The sequence below is a fragment of the Bubalus kerabau genome, chromosome 17 (genome assembly GCF_029407905.1).
Source record: "Bubalus kerabau isolate K-KA32 ecotype Philippines breed swamp buffalo chromosome 17, PCC_UOA_SB_1v2, whole genome shotgun sequence".
Taxonomy (NCBI): domain Eukaryota; kingdom Metazoa; phylum Chordata; class Mammalia; order Artiodactyla; family Bovidae; genus Bubalus; species Bubalus kerabau.
This window is the reverse complement of record NC_073640.1, coordinates 69,577,915-69,594,434: the sequence shown is the minus strand read 5'-3', so window position 1 is coordinate 69,594,434 and position 16,520 is coordinate 69,577,915. Positions and strand designations below refer to the sequence as shown.

General features: G+C 46.2%; 1 protein-coding gene across 2 annotated transcripts in view; it reads right to left on the bottom strand.

The window, feature by feature from the left end:
• Nucleotides 1-11,370: 11,370 nt before the first annotated feature.
• The window catches only part of ZNF805 (zinc finger protein 805), an 87,403-nt gene continuing 82,253 nt past the window's right edge, over nt 11,371-16,520 (bottom strand). The window contains exons 5-6 of one of the 2 annotated variants that reach the window (XM_055553698.1): nt 13,415-14,186; nt 11,371-12,281 (exon numbers count right to left, since the gene is read on the bottom strand). In XM_055553698.1, the coding sequence (XP_055409673.1) occupies nt 13,416-14,186 (771 nt within the window). In that variant the 3' untranslated portion in view covers nt 11,371-12,281; nt 13,415. Of the gene's footprint in view, nt 12,282-13,414; nt 14,702-16,520 lie in introns of both variants that reach the window. The other variant, XM_055553697.1, reaches the window with a different exon arrangement.

Here is a 16,520-nt window from a genome sequence, read left to right as displayed (position 1 = left end):
AAGAGGGGCTTACACAGGATCAGCTGAGAATTGTGATTTGGAGCCTGCAATAACGGCGCGCCACCAAGCAAGGACCTGCACAGCAAGAGGAGAGCACTTTTACAGAGGGAAAAAGTCAATCAGGAGCGAGTCCAGGGCTTTTCCTTGACTGCGTCTTTTCTTGGAAGAGGAGGACCTTTCTCCTTCCTGTTGGGCTCTGCTGTCAGTGGCAGGGCGTGAGAGCACCCTCCTGCTGGTCTCCTGACTCTATTTAACCAAGGTTTCTATTTTACACACACAAATACTCAACCCCAAGCCTAAGTGACATGACCAAGGCCATGTGGCTGGGGATGGGCATGGTGCAGACAAGTTGCAATCCCAATCAATATCATCCTCAAGCTCCAGAGGAAATAAAAACAGGTTATTAAAGAGATAGGAGCACTTCCATGTTTATTATAGTTCACAATAGCGAAGATGTGGAAACCACCAAAATGTCCATCAATGGATAAATGAATAAAAACATATATACATCAACAATGGACTACTACTCAGCCTTGAGAAAAAATGAAATCCTGCCATTTTCAACAATACAGATGGACCTTGAGGATGTTATGCTAAGTGATATACATCAAATATTGTATAATATCCCTTATATGTGGAAAAAGCAAAACAAAACAAAAACTGAGCTGGAAAACATTACAGTGATGGTTACCAAAGGCCGAGGGCGGGGCCAGGGGAGGGGAGAGACGGTGTTCAGGGTATACACTTACGACTCGAGACAAATAATTCCGAGAGCGCGAACATGAAGCACAGGGGTTACAGACAATAAAACTATACTAGAAACATTAAACTTGCCAAGAGGTGATACCTTATTTGTTGCCACCACTAGAAGAGATGATAAATCTGTGGCATAACAGAGGCTAACTGACGCCACAATGGCCATCAAGCTACAGTGTAAATGTATCAGATAAATACGTTGTACGTCTTAAACGTACACAGTTATATGTCAATCATATCTCGATAATGGATAAATAAAAATGAAGCCTTAAACAGTTTTAAGTAGTAAAGTAAAATGTACCCATTCATAAGTGTGTCCTTATGTCTTTAGATTATAATTTTAGACAACATTTTTGTATCCCAATTTAAGTTTTAAAGGCTTCATAAATCAAGGTGTCACCTAAGATGATGTTTTGTAACAAGTAACATTTGCAGAGATGTTCTCAAGCTTCCAGCTTTCCTGGTGTGGCGTGGCACACAGTGCATATTAATTCAGGTGGTTAATCTCTCAAACACCTCCCCTGCCACCCAAAAACAACAAAAAAAGCCAGGCAATAAACTGTCATTGGTTTCTCAGGAAAACCAGAAAAAAAAGTCATAAATACATTTATTTGCCTGTTATATCTACTTATATTTTTCTTTCTCCTTTGTTTTTTAAATATTCCTGTGGTTGCTTTTTCAGTGCATACTAAGGGTAGAGCTATGGTTGAAGATTTTTGGAACTACACAGTAGCCACTGGTTCTCTCTCCTTTATAAACTCTCAGATGCAATGTCCTAAGATGGATCCATTTCCTATATGACTCTTCCAGCGACAATAAGTGACGACTGATCTCAGAGGATTTTCTCACAGCATACGAACACTTATTTCTCTTTGGTATAATTCCTCAGAGTACGAAGCTTCCCCTGTTCAGAAGATTTTCCCCAGGAGTTACATTCAAAAGGTCTTTTCCCAGTATGAGTTCTCTGACAGTGCCTGAGACAAGTTCACATGTAAAAGGCTTTGGCCTATTTCTAACGCTCAAAGGGTTTCTCCCCAGTATGAACACTCTGAGGCTTGGAAAGGAATGAATGAAGGCAGAGAGACTGTCCACATTCACTAGATTCACGACGTTTCTCCCTCATGTGAGCCTTCCCATATGGAATCAGGGAGGAGCTATAACAAAAGGCTCTCTGATATTCTTATACTCAAACGGTTTTTCTCCAGCATGGATCCTATTAGGCCAGACAAATAAGGGTGAATGAAGGCCTTTCCACATTCATTGTACTCTGGGGTCCTCTCTTGTGAGAACCCTCACATGATGAGTGGAAAAACAGTTGCCACAAAAGGTATACCCGCATACTTTGCACTCAAAGTATACTGTCTTTGGAATGGGAAATGTTACTTGGAACAAAAGCAGAGCAGACACAAGATACTTGCCCACATTCTTTGCATTCATAAGGCTTCTCAATGTGAATGTGCTATTGCTGCATGAGCCTGACCACGCCTGTGGCTCTGCTGAGCATAAATCCTCATGTGCTGACTCAGGCCCACCCTCAGGAGAAAGGCACATCAACGTTTGTTAAAGCCATCCCACATTTCTTCCACGTGCAGAGATTCTTGCCTGTGTAGATCATGGAAGCTTTCCCTGGTGCGTGTGAGTTCTGTTTATGAAAAGCATCTACCAGAGGATTGCTCCAGTAATTGCTGGAGTGCAGACTGTCACCTGTTCTCACACCGCTGTGTTCACAGCTCATCCTCCTGAAGACTCTCCTTGTGGGAAACTGTCCCTGGGCTCCAGGGCCCTTCTTGCATTTCTGATTTCTAGTTTGCTCCAACCCAGAGTCCCAGAGTCAACTGACCCTGGAGCAACATTCCCTCCAACAAGGGCCACTGGGAGGCAGAAGGCTTTACGGCCTCAGTTGTGCTTTCCAGCCCAGTGGGAATCCAATACCCAAAAGGACCCTGTGGCGATGACAGCAGAGAATAAGCTCCTGACATGCCCACCTGGCTTCTCCCCATGGCGAGGGGCCGGGTGCTGCCTGGGAAGTTCTCGCCACCCTCTCCGCAAGTGAAGGCTGTCTCTGATGTACAAGATCTGCAGTGCTTTACAAATGAAGCCTGGGTTTTCTCTTCTGAAGATTCCATTCCATCACTTCTGCATCTGGTCGAGGTTTACACTACACCCGAAATCTCTCCCCATGATTCACCTGCTGGGAGTTCCCTGTGGCTCAGCCAGGGGCCAAACTGTCTTTCAAGACTGGGCCATGCATGTCGCAGGGGTGAGCTGGGTGGGTGGAGGGCTCAGCCTGGGCAGTTCTCATCTGCGGCTGGCTCACAGGAACCCCCTGCTCAGAAGGTGCAGCCACACCCACCACTCCGTGCCAACAACCTGAAGGAAGAGAGATGTGGCTGAAGCGCACGTTCAGCTGGTGGCCTCCAGTAACAAATGTGTGTCTGATACAACTGGCAATGGGTCTGTGGGACGGTGGGCCTCACATGGGGCCCAGGATCAGGAGGAGGAGGGGCCTCTGACGCTTGCAGAGGAAGGGAACCTCAGAGGAGGGGATACCAGGATGGGGCACAGTGTGGCCAAGGGCTCTCTGAACCACATCATGCAGATGGTCTCCAAGCAAGGCTCTTGGTTCCCTGTGCCAGGTGAGTGCTGTGAAAAAGGGTCTAGCCAGGGCCAGAAAAACCTGGCCTGAGAGAATATCAAACCTGGCCCAGAATAGAATATCTGGCCTGATAGTGTTTAAGGAAAATATAAGGATATGCGCACATCTCATGACATGTTAAAAGAAACCCAATGCTGTGGAGCGCTGCATGGAGGAGCAAGAGGTCAGATAAGATGTGTGACTAGAAAGGGGGGTGGGACGGTCAGGTACCTAAGGGCAGAGCAGAAGTGACAAAAGGGCAAAGCATCAAAGCTGGGGAAGGAGACACTATAGACACAGAGCAAATTGCTGTTATAAAGCAAAGCCAGCCCTGATGCCCACACCCTCCGCTCACCAGGCCTGGGCCTCCTCCAGGTCTTCTCTGACCAGAGCCGTGTCTACCTCCTCAGGCACCCCAGGCTCCCCTCTGGCTCCAGCTGGGTAGCCCCATGAGACCTGGAAACTGCAAGTCCTAATGGGAAAGAACAGCTGATGAGGGCCAGTACTGACCCTGGGAGACCCCCTTCACAGAGAAGATGGCAGAAGGGGGCAGAACCCGGGGCACAGAGAGGCCAGGGATCTGGCATGTCGGGGGCAGACTGTAAGACTTCTCATCCCCAAATACTTCATCTCAAAGCTCCCGGCAGCAGAGGTTGGGGCGGCTCTGGGAGAGGAAGGAGATGCCCCTCGCCCAGCCCTGGGACTCACACTCTTACTCCAGGAAACAAGGAAAGAAGCTGTGCCATGACACAACTGTGAGACAGAACTGCCCGTGAGAAAAAACAACACCCAGCTCAGGAAACTGGGAATCACGTCCCTTTTAACGCCTTCCAGCTGAGTGCTGGCTGGGTTTAAACACTATTTTATAATGAACAGAAAATAATTTTGTTCATTAGAAAATAATGAAACCCTGTGGGATGGCACTTCTGAGGGCAGGTTGTAAAAATATCAGTTTCTCTCCTGGATGCTGTCTCTTGCCTGTCATCTCAGAAATCAGCTGCCTTGTGACCTGCCTAAAGGAGAACACAACATGGCGAGAAACTGAGGCAGGGCTTCAGCCAACAGCCTCCTGATCACGTGCATGACCTTGAAGGGAGATTCACCACCAGTTGAGCTTTCAGATCAGATGGAAACCCTGGGCAGCTTGCCAGCAAGGTCATGAAAGACCCTAAGCTAGGGGTACCCAAGTAGAATATGCCTGACTCTTTACCCAAAGCAACTGTAAGATAAATGCTTGTCTAGTCAGTGCACTAAGCTTTGGGGTGATTTGCCAGGTAGCAACAGATAACTAAAAGAGGGACTTACCCAGCGATGACACAAGTGCGAAGTTCTCCAGCATCACATCGCGGTACAGGAGTCTCTGAGCTTCCTCTAGCAGCTCCCACTCCTCCCGGGAGAAATACACGAACACATCCTCGAAGGTCACACCGCCCTGCCACGATAGGGACAGATAAGCTGGCAGGGAGCATCTCTCCCCAGAGCACCCCAGGTCCCTCTCTTCCCCAGTCTCCCAACTCAGAGGAGACGCCCGACTTTGCACCACACTGGTAGTTGCTCTCTCCTCTTTTCCCTCTGATTACTGTGTGCAGCCCAGAGCAAAACCAGGCAAATGGGCAGAAAGAAATACTTCCTAAGCTAAGTACAGTATGACGGGCCTCAAACTCTCTCCTGCCCGCCTGTTGTCCTGGTGTCATCCAAACTGGATCTCCCAGGTGAGCTCGCGCTCACCTTCTCCCACCAGTCCCCAGGACTTGGGTCTTAAAGCTATTGGCTCACAATCCCCCCGGGGCTCCCTGCCTCACTTCCACAGCCTCCTCTGTGCAGCCAGAGGAAATCTATGTAACGAAATGTGTTAAATCCCCTCCACCTTCTCTCCAAACTTTCAGAAGGGAGGTCTAGCTCCTCTGGCTGTCATTCCAGGTCCAATGTAGACCCTGATGACTCCCAACTCAGGCTCACCTCTGAGAGTCGGCACATGGCACCGAAATTTACTCCCGTGGTTTTCAGTTTAGGAATCTATTCATATGCCTGAATTAGGTACCCTAGCCCAGAAGTGACTCCCTCCAGAGACCTGCGACCAAGAACCGGGAGAAGGGAAGGCAGAGTCCCAGGACAAACACCAGCAGCTATCGCCAGGAGCGCGGACTCTGAGGGCGTGGCTCTGGATGACCCTCCACTCACCTGCGCCGGGTTCATCAGTGCTGCCGCACCTGCCACTGCCACGGGACACAGTGGACGGAATGGGGCCCCGAGAGGCGGGAGACCAGGGCAGAGACACCTCGGGCCGCGCCTCAAACTCCGAACCTCGCTATAAAATGAAGTCAAACAACAACAACAAAATGACGTCAAATGCCCGAAAGGCCCAGGCCGCCGTCCTCGGGGCCCTTGGTGACGGAGCGCGGGTGGAGGCCTGCAGAAACGTGCAGTCTCGGCGCAGCCTGGCAAACGCGAGGCGCGAAGTCTCCTGTCCCATAGACGGGGACACAGTGTCACGGCGAAGGAGCCGGAGCTGGGGCGTCACGGCTCCGATGGGGTGCGGAGACAGGCCCGCTATCTCGCTCGCCTTCCCCGCCCAGCCCTAGAGACACGGTCCCGGAGCTACGCTCCGGTCCACGTGGTCGCCTTTCAACCATCAACCGCTCCCGGAAAGAGGCTCTACTGCAACGAGACAGGAAGTCCCGCCCCGAAGCCGCCGGAAACGCCCCTTCCCGGGCTGTGATTGGCCCAGGGGTAAAGGCGGAAGTGCCGATGGCATCCGCCTCTGTGCAACCCCAGCCTGTGCCCACGCGCTTGCGCCATTTCCCTTCTCCTTGGCGACTGCCCCTCGGCACCACGCGAAGAGACTGGGAGATAACTTGGCTTCACTTTTCCTAATACAGGGCGGGGCTTCCTCTTAAAGGACAGTGTCCAAATTGCCATAGGCCTGGGGACAATGCCCCGCTTTCTCTGATCACTGCAGGACTTAGGGCCCCAACCAGACGCAGGGCATGAGGAACTCGGGCTGGTGCTGAGCACACAAGCTATGGATAATTCTTAAAGAGATGCGAATGCCAGACCAACTTACCTGCCTTCTGCAAAATCTATATGCAGGTCAAGAAGCAACAGACAATGGACACGGACCAACAGACTGGTTCAAAATCGTTTCCAGCAGTCACGTATGGATGTAAGAATTGGACCATAAAGAAGGCTGAGCGCTAAAGAATTGATGCTTTTGAGCTGTGGTGTTGGAGGACTCTTGAGAGTCCCTTGGACTGCAAGTGGCTCAAACCAGTGAATCCTAAAGCAAATCAATCCTGAATATTCATTGGACGGACTGAGGCTGAAGCTCCAATACTCTGGCCATCTGAAGCGAAGAGCCGACTCATTAGAAAAGATCCTGATGCTGTGAAAGACTGAAGGCAGGAGAAGGGCATGACAGAGGATGAGATGGTTGGGTGGCATCACCGACTTGATGGACATGAGTTTGAGTAAGCTCTGGGAGATGGTGAATGACAGGGAAGCCTAGGGTGCTGCAGGCCACGGGATCCCAAAGAGTTGGACACGACTGAGTGACTGAACATTACTACTGTCATTAGTATTAACACGGGGCTTCCCTGGTGGATAGGACAGTCAAGAATCTACTTGCAATGCAGAAGACCCAGGCTCGATCCCTGGATTGGAAAGATCTCCTGGAGAATGGGGCTTCCCTGGTAGCTCAGATGGTAATCAATCTGCCTGCAGTGTGGGTCTGAGACACAGGTTCGATCCCTGGGTCAGAAAGATCCCCTGGAGAAGGGAATGGCAACCCACCCCATGAACAGAGGCGCCTGGCAGGCTGCAGTCCATGGGATTGCAGACACAACGCTTTCACATACAAGGCTGTGAAAGGCTAAGCCATGGATACCTCTTTGCAAGAATGTTGGCATTATTTATGAAAATATGATTCCTTGACTTGGCAAGTAAACTCTTAAGATACTGGGACTTCCCTGGTGGCTCAGATGGTAAAGTGTCTGCCTACAATGTGGGAGACCCGGGTTCGATCCCTGGGTCGGGAAGATCCTCTGGAGAAGGATGGCAACCCACTCCAGTACTCTTGCCTGGAAAATCCCATGGACGGAGGAGCCTGGTAGTCTACAATCCATGGGGTTGGACACAACTGAGCAACTAGACTTTCAAACTTTTCAAACTCTCAGGTACTGATTAAATGCTTTACATAAAAAGCACACATTTGTATGTAATATTTTGCATAGTCCTTTTCTTCTATCCATATTTAGTTATCTCTAAAAAGCAGGTAGACTTCTTAAACTACAGGTAGGCACGATGCCCAAAGAGTTGCATTATTACAATTAAGAGTCTGATCTTGGGAACATCAGGACTAAGTGCCCTCAGGTCCAAGTGGAGTGGAGTTGATGGTTTCACGTTTATGACATGGTGACATATCATCAAGTTCCCAGTAACGGGGCCTCCTTCTTGCCCTCCTGTCCTCTTCTTCTGACCCTAAGGACTGGCAGACTTGGGTACAAATATGTGATGATGAGATGGCCCAGCTGGAAGCTCAGAGGCTTTTCAGGTCATCAGGACCTGTCCTCATCAAGACATCATTGCCATCAACCCACCTTCTGAACCTACAGCACCCAAGGGAGCACTAAGTCCTGGGGAGGTTTGAGATTGAGAACCACTGAGAAGATTCCCAGAAGGGTGCACAAATGCAAGAACAATTAAGACACGCATCCACAACCACTTCTGCCTGTATTCATCTGGCCACAACTCATTCACATGGTCCCAGAGTTAGCTGTTAAGGAAAGCTGGGACATGCTGACCTCCTAGGCATCCAAAAAGAGACAATGGGGTTTGTTAGTCATCTAGTCGGTTTATGTTGCAATCCATTAATTTGGTTACCAGACATATTATTTCTCCTATGTATTCTACACAGTCATCCTTTTATTATTCCAACAACTCAAAACCCTATCTAATTACTGAGCCTGTTAGAATTTCTAGGATGTGTTGTTCTTGTACCATGTTCAAATACTGTTCCTTAATACCAGGAAACTATTAACACAAAATAAATCACCTCCAGTCACATACAACATAGTGGGTCCAGGACATAGTGGAAGGATATACTGAAAATGTTTCTCAAAAAGAGAATGAAATAGTAGATAACTAACCCACACATAACACTGTAAAGCAACTATACTCCAATGAACTACATTTAAGGCCAAAGGAAAATGATCCCAGGTGACAGGTCCACGGTGACAGAAGGACCAAAGATCCAAGAAAAGGGCACCTCTGAATAAATGCAGTTAATTCATTATCTATGTAAAACATGAACAATATCTTGTTGAGGAGAACAATGAAATTACCACGTGATCCTCAATAATATCCATTACATCGTGCAAAAGGTTAAGATATTAACTTATACTTTGTTGTGTTAAAGACATGTATTATAATTTTTAAGCTTAAACACTAATAAAACAGAAGTATATACATTACCAACTAAAAGTGAAGTTTAGAATGTAAATAATCTACAGAAATTTTTAAAAGAATGTGTAAGACACAGAACTGAAGCAAAGATAAGCACAATAGGAAGATGCATTTTAAATCAAATATGCCAGCTATCACATGAAATGTATATGTAATAAATGTTTGAATTGGTCGTCAGTAGTTTTGAGTAGGCTGAAAACTATCCAGCAATATTCAGTTTATAAGTCACAATTTTGAAGATATGTTACAGAGATAAAGCAAATAAAAATTTGGAAAATAAATATATTAAGTTATTAAATAAAATCAAAATACAAAAGTGTGTGTTTGCATCTGAAAAATAGATTCAGGGAAGAAAATAGCAGGAAGACATTTTAAAATTTGTATACAATCTTAAACATCAATTTATGTAAAACAATTTTACTCTAAGAATAAAAAGTTACATCTATAAATTGAAACATCTTAATGCTATCTCAGTTATTTTTATAAGGCAGGAATAACATTGGTAAGGTTCTACCAGGTTCATACACCAAGATGAATAAATCTGGCCTGATAAGATACATATAGAACTGCATACACTAAATGCAGGATGTTTTCTTTTTAGCACAAAATAAATATATATAAAACTGACAATACACAGACCATAAAAAAAAAAATCTAATTTGCACAGGATGAAATAAAACAGTGAAATAAAACAGGACACAGATTAGTAACAGAAGATGTGAATGAAAACATCTAAAGATGTGCTTGAAATTGTTACAGAATAACCTATGCCTGAAGGAAGCAAAGATCATCAAAATGTGCTTTTTGAAAATAATCACATACTCAATGCCAACTGGATAGGGCTTTTATAAGCAGTATAAAGGGCAGAATTCCAACAGGCTAGGAGAAACGGACACTATCTGGCCTTATCTTGAGAATATGGGCTTGCACTAGTCACCTGCCTTCTCTGCACCTCAGTTTTCTAATCATTAAATTGAAGAGGGTCTCTATGGTCCTTTGAAGTGCTCAAGTCCTATTATTCAAAGCATAATTTTGCTGTTTTTAAATCATTGTAAGATATTCAACTTGAAACTTTGCTTTACAATGTATCAAAGCTAATGACATCCCTACATATTCTCATGAAGTCCAGTTAATGAATTCCATTAAATGGAATCTCCAGGCCAAAATGGTTTCACCAGAGAATTCTACCAAATATTTAGAGAAGAAAGAAAACCAACTCTCAAAATCTCAACCAGGCTGGGAGGGGAAAAGGGAGAAACACTCAAAGGTCATTTTGGGAGGCCAGTATTATTCAGACAGCAGTGCCAAAAAAAATAGGCCAATATGCTCACGATTTTACACGTAAAATTTCTCCACAAAATACTGGCAAAAAAAATTTGTGTGTGTGTGTGTGTGTGTGTGTGTGTGTTCCATATTCTGTAACTACAGGGTTTGCTGCAGAAATGCAAGGCTGGATCAACATTCAAATCCAGTCAGACAATCCATCATATACACAGGCTACAGAAGAAAAGTCATATGATCGCATCAGCTGAAAGAGAAAAGGTATTTGACAAAATTCAACACCAATTCGTAATGAAAGGTCTTTGCAAATGAGGAGGGAAACCTACCAAACTTGGTTTTAAAACATCTATATAAAAACCCATACTGTCATCTTATTTAATGATCAAGCAACACTGAATGCTTTCCCCTTAACATTAAGAACAAGACATGGGTGTCCTCTTTCATCATTTCTATTCAACATTGTACTGAAAATTCTGGCTAGCAGAATAAAGAAAGAAAAAGGAAATAAAAGGGATACACTTAAGGAAGAAGAAATAAGATGTTCACTATTCGCAGGTGTTATTCGCTCAGTTGTGTCCAACTCTTTGTGACCCCAGGGATTGTAGCCCACCAAGTTCCTCTCTCCATGGATTTCCCAGGCAAGAATACTGGAATGGGTTGCCACTTTCCTGCTCCAGGGATCTTCCCAACCCAGTGATTGAACCTGGGCCCCCTGCATTGCAGGCAAGTTCTTTACCATCTGAGCTGAGCTGCAGATAGATAACTTATTGCTTATGAAGAAAATCCTGAGGAATCTGCCAACAAAAAACTTGCTAGAACTAATAAATGGGTCCAGCAAGGGCATACATAGTCAACATATAAAAATTAATTATATTTCTCAATAACAGTAATGACAATGATAAAACTGAAGTTAAAAACTCAATAAAAACCTAACAAAATATGCTCAGCATCTGTAAGCTGAAAATTATAAAACACTTATGAAATAAATCAGAGATCCAAATAAATGAAGAGACATACCATGTTCATGGAGTGGAATACTCAACATAATAAAGATGCCAAATCTCACCAAAAATGATCCATAGATTAATGGAATTTCTATAAAAATCCCACAAGATGTTTTTAATATATAGACCAGCACATGTTAAAACTTAAACAGAAAACCAAAGGAAAAATTGACATGGGAAGCTAAATCAATTTTAAAAACTATAAAGAAAAAAAAACTATAAAGAAGATGGAAGTACTTTATCCAATTTTAAGATTTAATGATAGCTACAGTATTCAAGATAATGTATTGACAGAGGTTTAAATACACAGATCAGTAGGATAAGATAAAGAACTCAGAAACAGTCCAAAAATTAATATGCCCAACAGATTTTTTTTTTTTCCACTAAGTTCAATTCAATAGAGGCAGGATAGTCTTTTCAACTATTCAAATGTGCCAGAACAACCAAACACCCTTAGGCAAGAAAAACACAACCTAAACTGCACATGGTTAACACAAAAAGTAACTCAACATGTATCAGAGATTTAAGCACCTAGAGCTTGCTGAAGACTTCTTAGACAAGACATGAAAAGCATGAAGAGTGGCCTTCACAATAACGCCATAGATTAACACAACAGAAATGACATGGCCTACAATGGCCATACAAAACTAGACATGTAGTCATTTGACAAGCCCCGAGAAGCGTTCAGAGTGAATACATGATTATTTTTATGTCTTTCTGTACAGTATATTTCTTAAAGTGAGGTAATAATACTATCACATGTTGCTTAAAAAAATAAAAGGAAGGAATCTCACAATGCCCTGACAAATGATATCAGTCATTGGTGCTTACACGGGACTAAGCAAGGCGACGCTTGTGGAGCTCACCTGTACGTGTACTGACACAAGCTCATTTCAATCGGCAAAATTCTAGTCACTCTACTTGACAGTGAGTCTTCACACCATCTTTTGTAAGATTAAAAATGAGATTTCTTCTCTGAATGTAGTGCTATCATTTAGCTTAGTTTAGCTGTGTGTTTTGTTCTGTTGTGGCTGCAATTCAACCTCTAGAAAATCACTGAAGTGTTCGTGAAGCCTAAGGAAGACTCAGAGGGAAGAACTGGGATTCATCTGGGAAGGTTGCACAGTTATACTGTCCTCCTCACCCTACAACAAATAAAAAGATAAACAGATTAAGTATGAGTGCCAGCTGGTTAAAGACACATGACACATTATGTTTCAAAAATACCAATCATTTCAGTAAAATGGGTTCATTCATACATACATCTTTATCTCCTTAAATATTAAAGTGTATTGTAAGTCAAGCCTGCATATTTCTCATAAAGATACAGGCTACTCAAGGGGAGAGACAATGCTGTAGAACAAAGGTGTGTGTGTGTTAGCTGCTCAGTCGTGTCTGACTCTTTGCAACCCCACAGACTGTAGCCCGCCAGGCTCCTCTGTCCATGAAATTCTCTGGGCAAGAATACTGCAGTGGGTTGCCAGTTCCTGCTCCAGAGGGTCTTCCCAACCCAGGGATCAAACCCGGGTCTCCTGCATTGCAGGCAGATAGATGCTTTACGGTCTGAGCTACTAGGGAAGCAAAAGTGACTTTCAGTGAATCTTTTCATATGCACCCTCAACTGTTTAACTCTCCTGACAGTGGACAGGAGCGCATGTGTATACAAGATAAAACAAAAGGAACGAGGTCCTCTGATGTCTGCAACAACACTCCTCTTACCTTAGGTAAACTAAGGGATAACAAACTGCCACAGGCTCAGCATGGAAATCTGAAAGCTGTGTTTGTACTTCTTCTTCTCTTCCATGTCTCTTCCTCTTTTGTTTAAATATCCCTGAGATAATTTTGCAGTGTAAACTGAGGAGGAAGATGTGCCTGAAGGCTTTGCTAAGTGCACAATAAAGACTGGCTCACTCTCCCGTGTGAATTTTCAGATATAGAATAAGTTTCTAGGCTGACTCCATTTCTAACATTATTCTTTAGATGACAACTGATATCCTGCAAATAGGTTTTCTCACAGGGAAGAAAAATGAGTGGATTTCTCTTTGGTATGAATGATCAGATTCTGAGTAAGATGTTTCCTTGGCAAAAGATTTTCCTCAGGGGTTACATGCAGAAGTCTTTCCCCAGAAAGAGTTCTTAGAGGTTCAACTCTAAATGTGGAACGATTTAAGTGTGCGGGGTCTTCCCACATCTGTCACACTGACAGGGCTTCCCCCAGTATGAACCCTTTGACGCTGAGTGAGGGACGGGCTGCGACTAAAGGCCTTTCCACACTCACTTCACTCACATGGCTTCTCTCCAGTGTGGATGATGGAGTGTCGAACAAGGCTTGAGCTCCACCAGAAGGTCTTCCTACACTCCAAGCATTTGTAGGGCTTCTCTCCACTGTGAATCCGCTGGTGGCTGTTGAGGTATGCTCTGCGGTTGAAGGCTTTCCCACACTCCGTGCACTTGTAGGGCTTCTCTTCACTGTGGATGGTGAAGTGCCGGCTAAGGCTTGACCGACTGCTAAAGGCCTTCCCACATTCTTTGCATCCATAGGGTTTCTCTCCAGTGTGGGCCCTTTTATGCAAGATGAAAGTGGAGCAGTAGACGAAGGCCCTTCCACACTCGGTGCACACATAGGGCTTCTCCCCGGTGTGGGTCCGCTGGTGCTCCTTGAGGTATGACTTGCGGTAGAAGGCCTTCCCGCACTCGAGGCACTTGTAGGGCTTCTCCCCAGTGTGGATCAGCTGATGCGTGGTGAGCTGTGACCTGCGGTGGAAGGCCTTCCCACACTCACTGCACTCATAGGGCTTCTCCCCGGTGTGGATCAGCTGATGCGTGGTGAGCTGTGACCTGCGGTGGAAGGCCTTCCCACACTCATTGCACTCATAGGGCTTCTCCCTGGTGGGGATCAGCTGATGCGTGGTGAGCTGTGACCTGCACTGGAAGGCCTTCCCACACTCACTGCACTCATAGGGCTTCTCCCTGGTGTGGATCCGTTGGTGTGTTGTGAGCTGTGACCTGTGCTGGAAGGCCTTCCCACACTCACTGCACTCATAGGGCTTCTCCCTGGTGGGGATCAGGTGGTGCTGGAGGAGGTGTGTGCCCTTGCTGAAGGCTCTCCCATACTCTGTGCATCCATAGGGCTTCACTCCAGAGTGAAGCTGCTCGTGTCGAACAAGGAAGCCATGTGTGTTAAAAGCTTTCCCACATTCCCCACACTTACAGGGAAAGTTCCCTTCATGAGTCAGGGGTCCTTTCACCAGCCCACGTGACTCCCGTTCATAGAGAATGTCTCCTGGAGGGACTCGCTGCTGTGCAGTCCTCGAGGGCCGACAGTCATCTGTCCCTAAACCATGATGATCAGGGTTTACTTTCCCAGGGAGTTCCTTCCCCTGGGGGCCTGTCCCTGGTCTTAGGGGACCTTCCTGCATCTCCAATGGCTTATCCACATCCTTGGTTTGCCCCAGCTGGGAGTGCCCTGAGGCCCGCTGAGTTGGTCGTTTCTGGGGCGAGACTTCCTCAGATGGGGCTGGGTGGGAAGGGGCAGGCTGTGGGGTCTCAGGTTTTGTGTTGTCACCTGGAGGGAAGACAATACACAAAAAGGCTCGTAAGTGATGGCAGTGTAGAAGAAACGAAATCACCATGGCAGTGAGAGTAAGATGAAGACAGTGGCCGTCTTTTCAGCCTGCTGTCTTTTCAGGTCTCTGAAACTCAGGTTTGCAATTTCTTTCTTTCTCCTGCTTGAATTCTTGAAAATTTTAAAGGGAAAGCCCAGGGGGAGAGTATGGACAGGGGACAGAACGTCTGGAGACTAGGAGGGCAGACAGAGGGATGATGACACCGCGTGTGGTGAGTCTGCTCCAAACCACAACACCTCATGGCGCTCTGCACAGGGGAGCCAGCGAAGGGGCGCCTAGTGCTCCCAGATGGGACAGGAATGGGCTGTGGAGGCTTCCTGGTAAGGGCAGACCTACGGATGTGGTAGAGAAAATTAGGAGGTTCTTTCAGCCTTAGGAAAGAGAACGCACAAACGCATAGTCTTCCAGAACCAGGGAGCTGCCCTGCATGAGAACACAAGGTTGGAGAGAGGAGGGTTCCTGAGATGGGATTAGTGTCCTTACGAGAAGAAAGAGGAGACAGCTTGCTCCTTTTCTCTGCCACATGAGGACAGAATGAGAAAGCTGTCATCTGCACACAGAGGAGCGGGCCCTCCTCAGCCGGGATCTGCCAGCACCTTGATCCAGGTCTTCCCAGACTCCTGAACTGACAGACACAAAAGTCTGCTGCTTGAGCTGCCTGGGCTGTGGCTTTCTTTTTACAGCAGCCCTCGCTAAGACAGGAGGGCATGAGCAAGGTTCTCATACTGGAGTCTAGGGATGTTAAGTGCATTATGTTCAAAAAGAAATGAATGAGCAGAGAAATAATTTCATTCCTACATCAATCAGTCAAGGTCATTCATGAATCAGTGATGACAATGAGCCCATAGAACGATGAAGTGAAACCTGTACCTGGGCTCCACCCAACAGAAGTTAGAGGTCATGTGAGTATTATGGCCTTTGACCACAAAAACCTAGGCCTGAATTCCAAAAGAACTCAACGCTAGCTTTATGGCATCTAGCAAGGTACTCAAATGTCATAGGCCTTCATTTTCCTCTTTTGAAAATTAAAGCTAAAGCGAGAACTTGTCTTGTAGGACTGCTGTGAAGATGAAGTGACACACCGCCTATGCCGTGCGCAGCAGAGGGCCAGACGCAGGGCAAAACGTCAATCAGATTTAACTTTTCATTATGGATTAGTCCAGTATGTGCACCGGGACCTAACCAGGAAGCATGCAAATTGAAGGTGGGAGACCACGAATGTGTGGGTTAACCTTGGAGAGTTATTTAAGAACAAAAAGATGATCCTGTATGCAGGGCAGCAATGGAGACTCAGGCACAGAGAACAGACATGTGGAAACGGGGGCAGGGAGAGGGTGAGAGAGCAGTACTGGAACACAGACATCACCGTGTGGAAAACAGCAGCCAGCGGGAGGCGATGATGGAAGCCACACACAGGACACTTCATGACAGGGGAGGGTTAAGGATGGAGCAGCACAAGGGCCAGGCTCTATTTTTGACATAAAGACGGGCTGAGGCCTCGGGGCCTGGGGAGAGGCTGTGGGAGACAGGATAGACAGACAAAGGGGCACAGAGCAGAGGCAGGGAGACCAGCCAGGGCGTGCTGGCACCACCCAGGCAGAAGCCAAAAGCCTGGACTGACAGTGTGGGGACAGGTCTCATACAGCTGGTGGAGGTGATGGACTAGAGACGTGCGTGTGCAACGGACAGGGTTTGGTGCCTCCTGGATGGAGGCGCTGGTGGAGACAGGGGTGCCGAGGAGCCGTCTGAGGTGCGCCT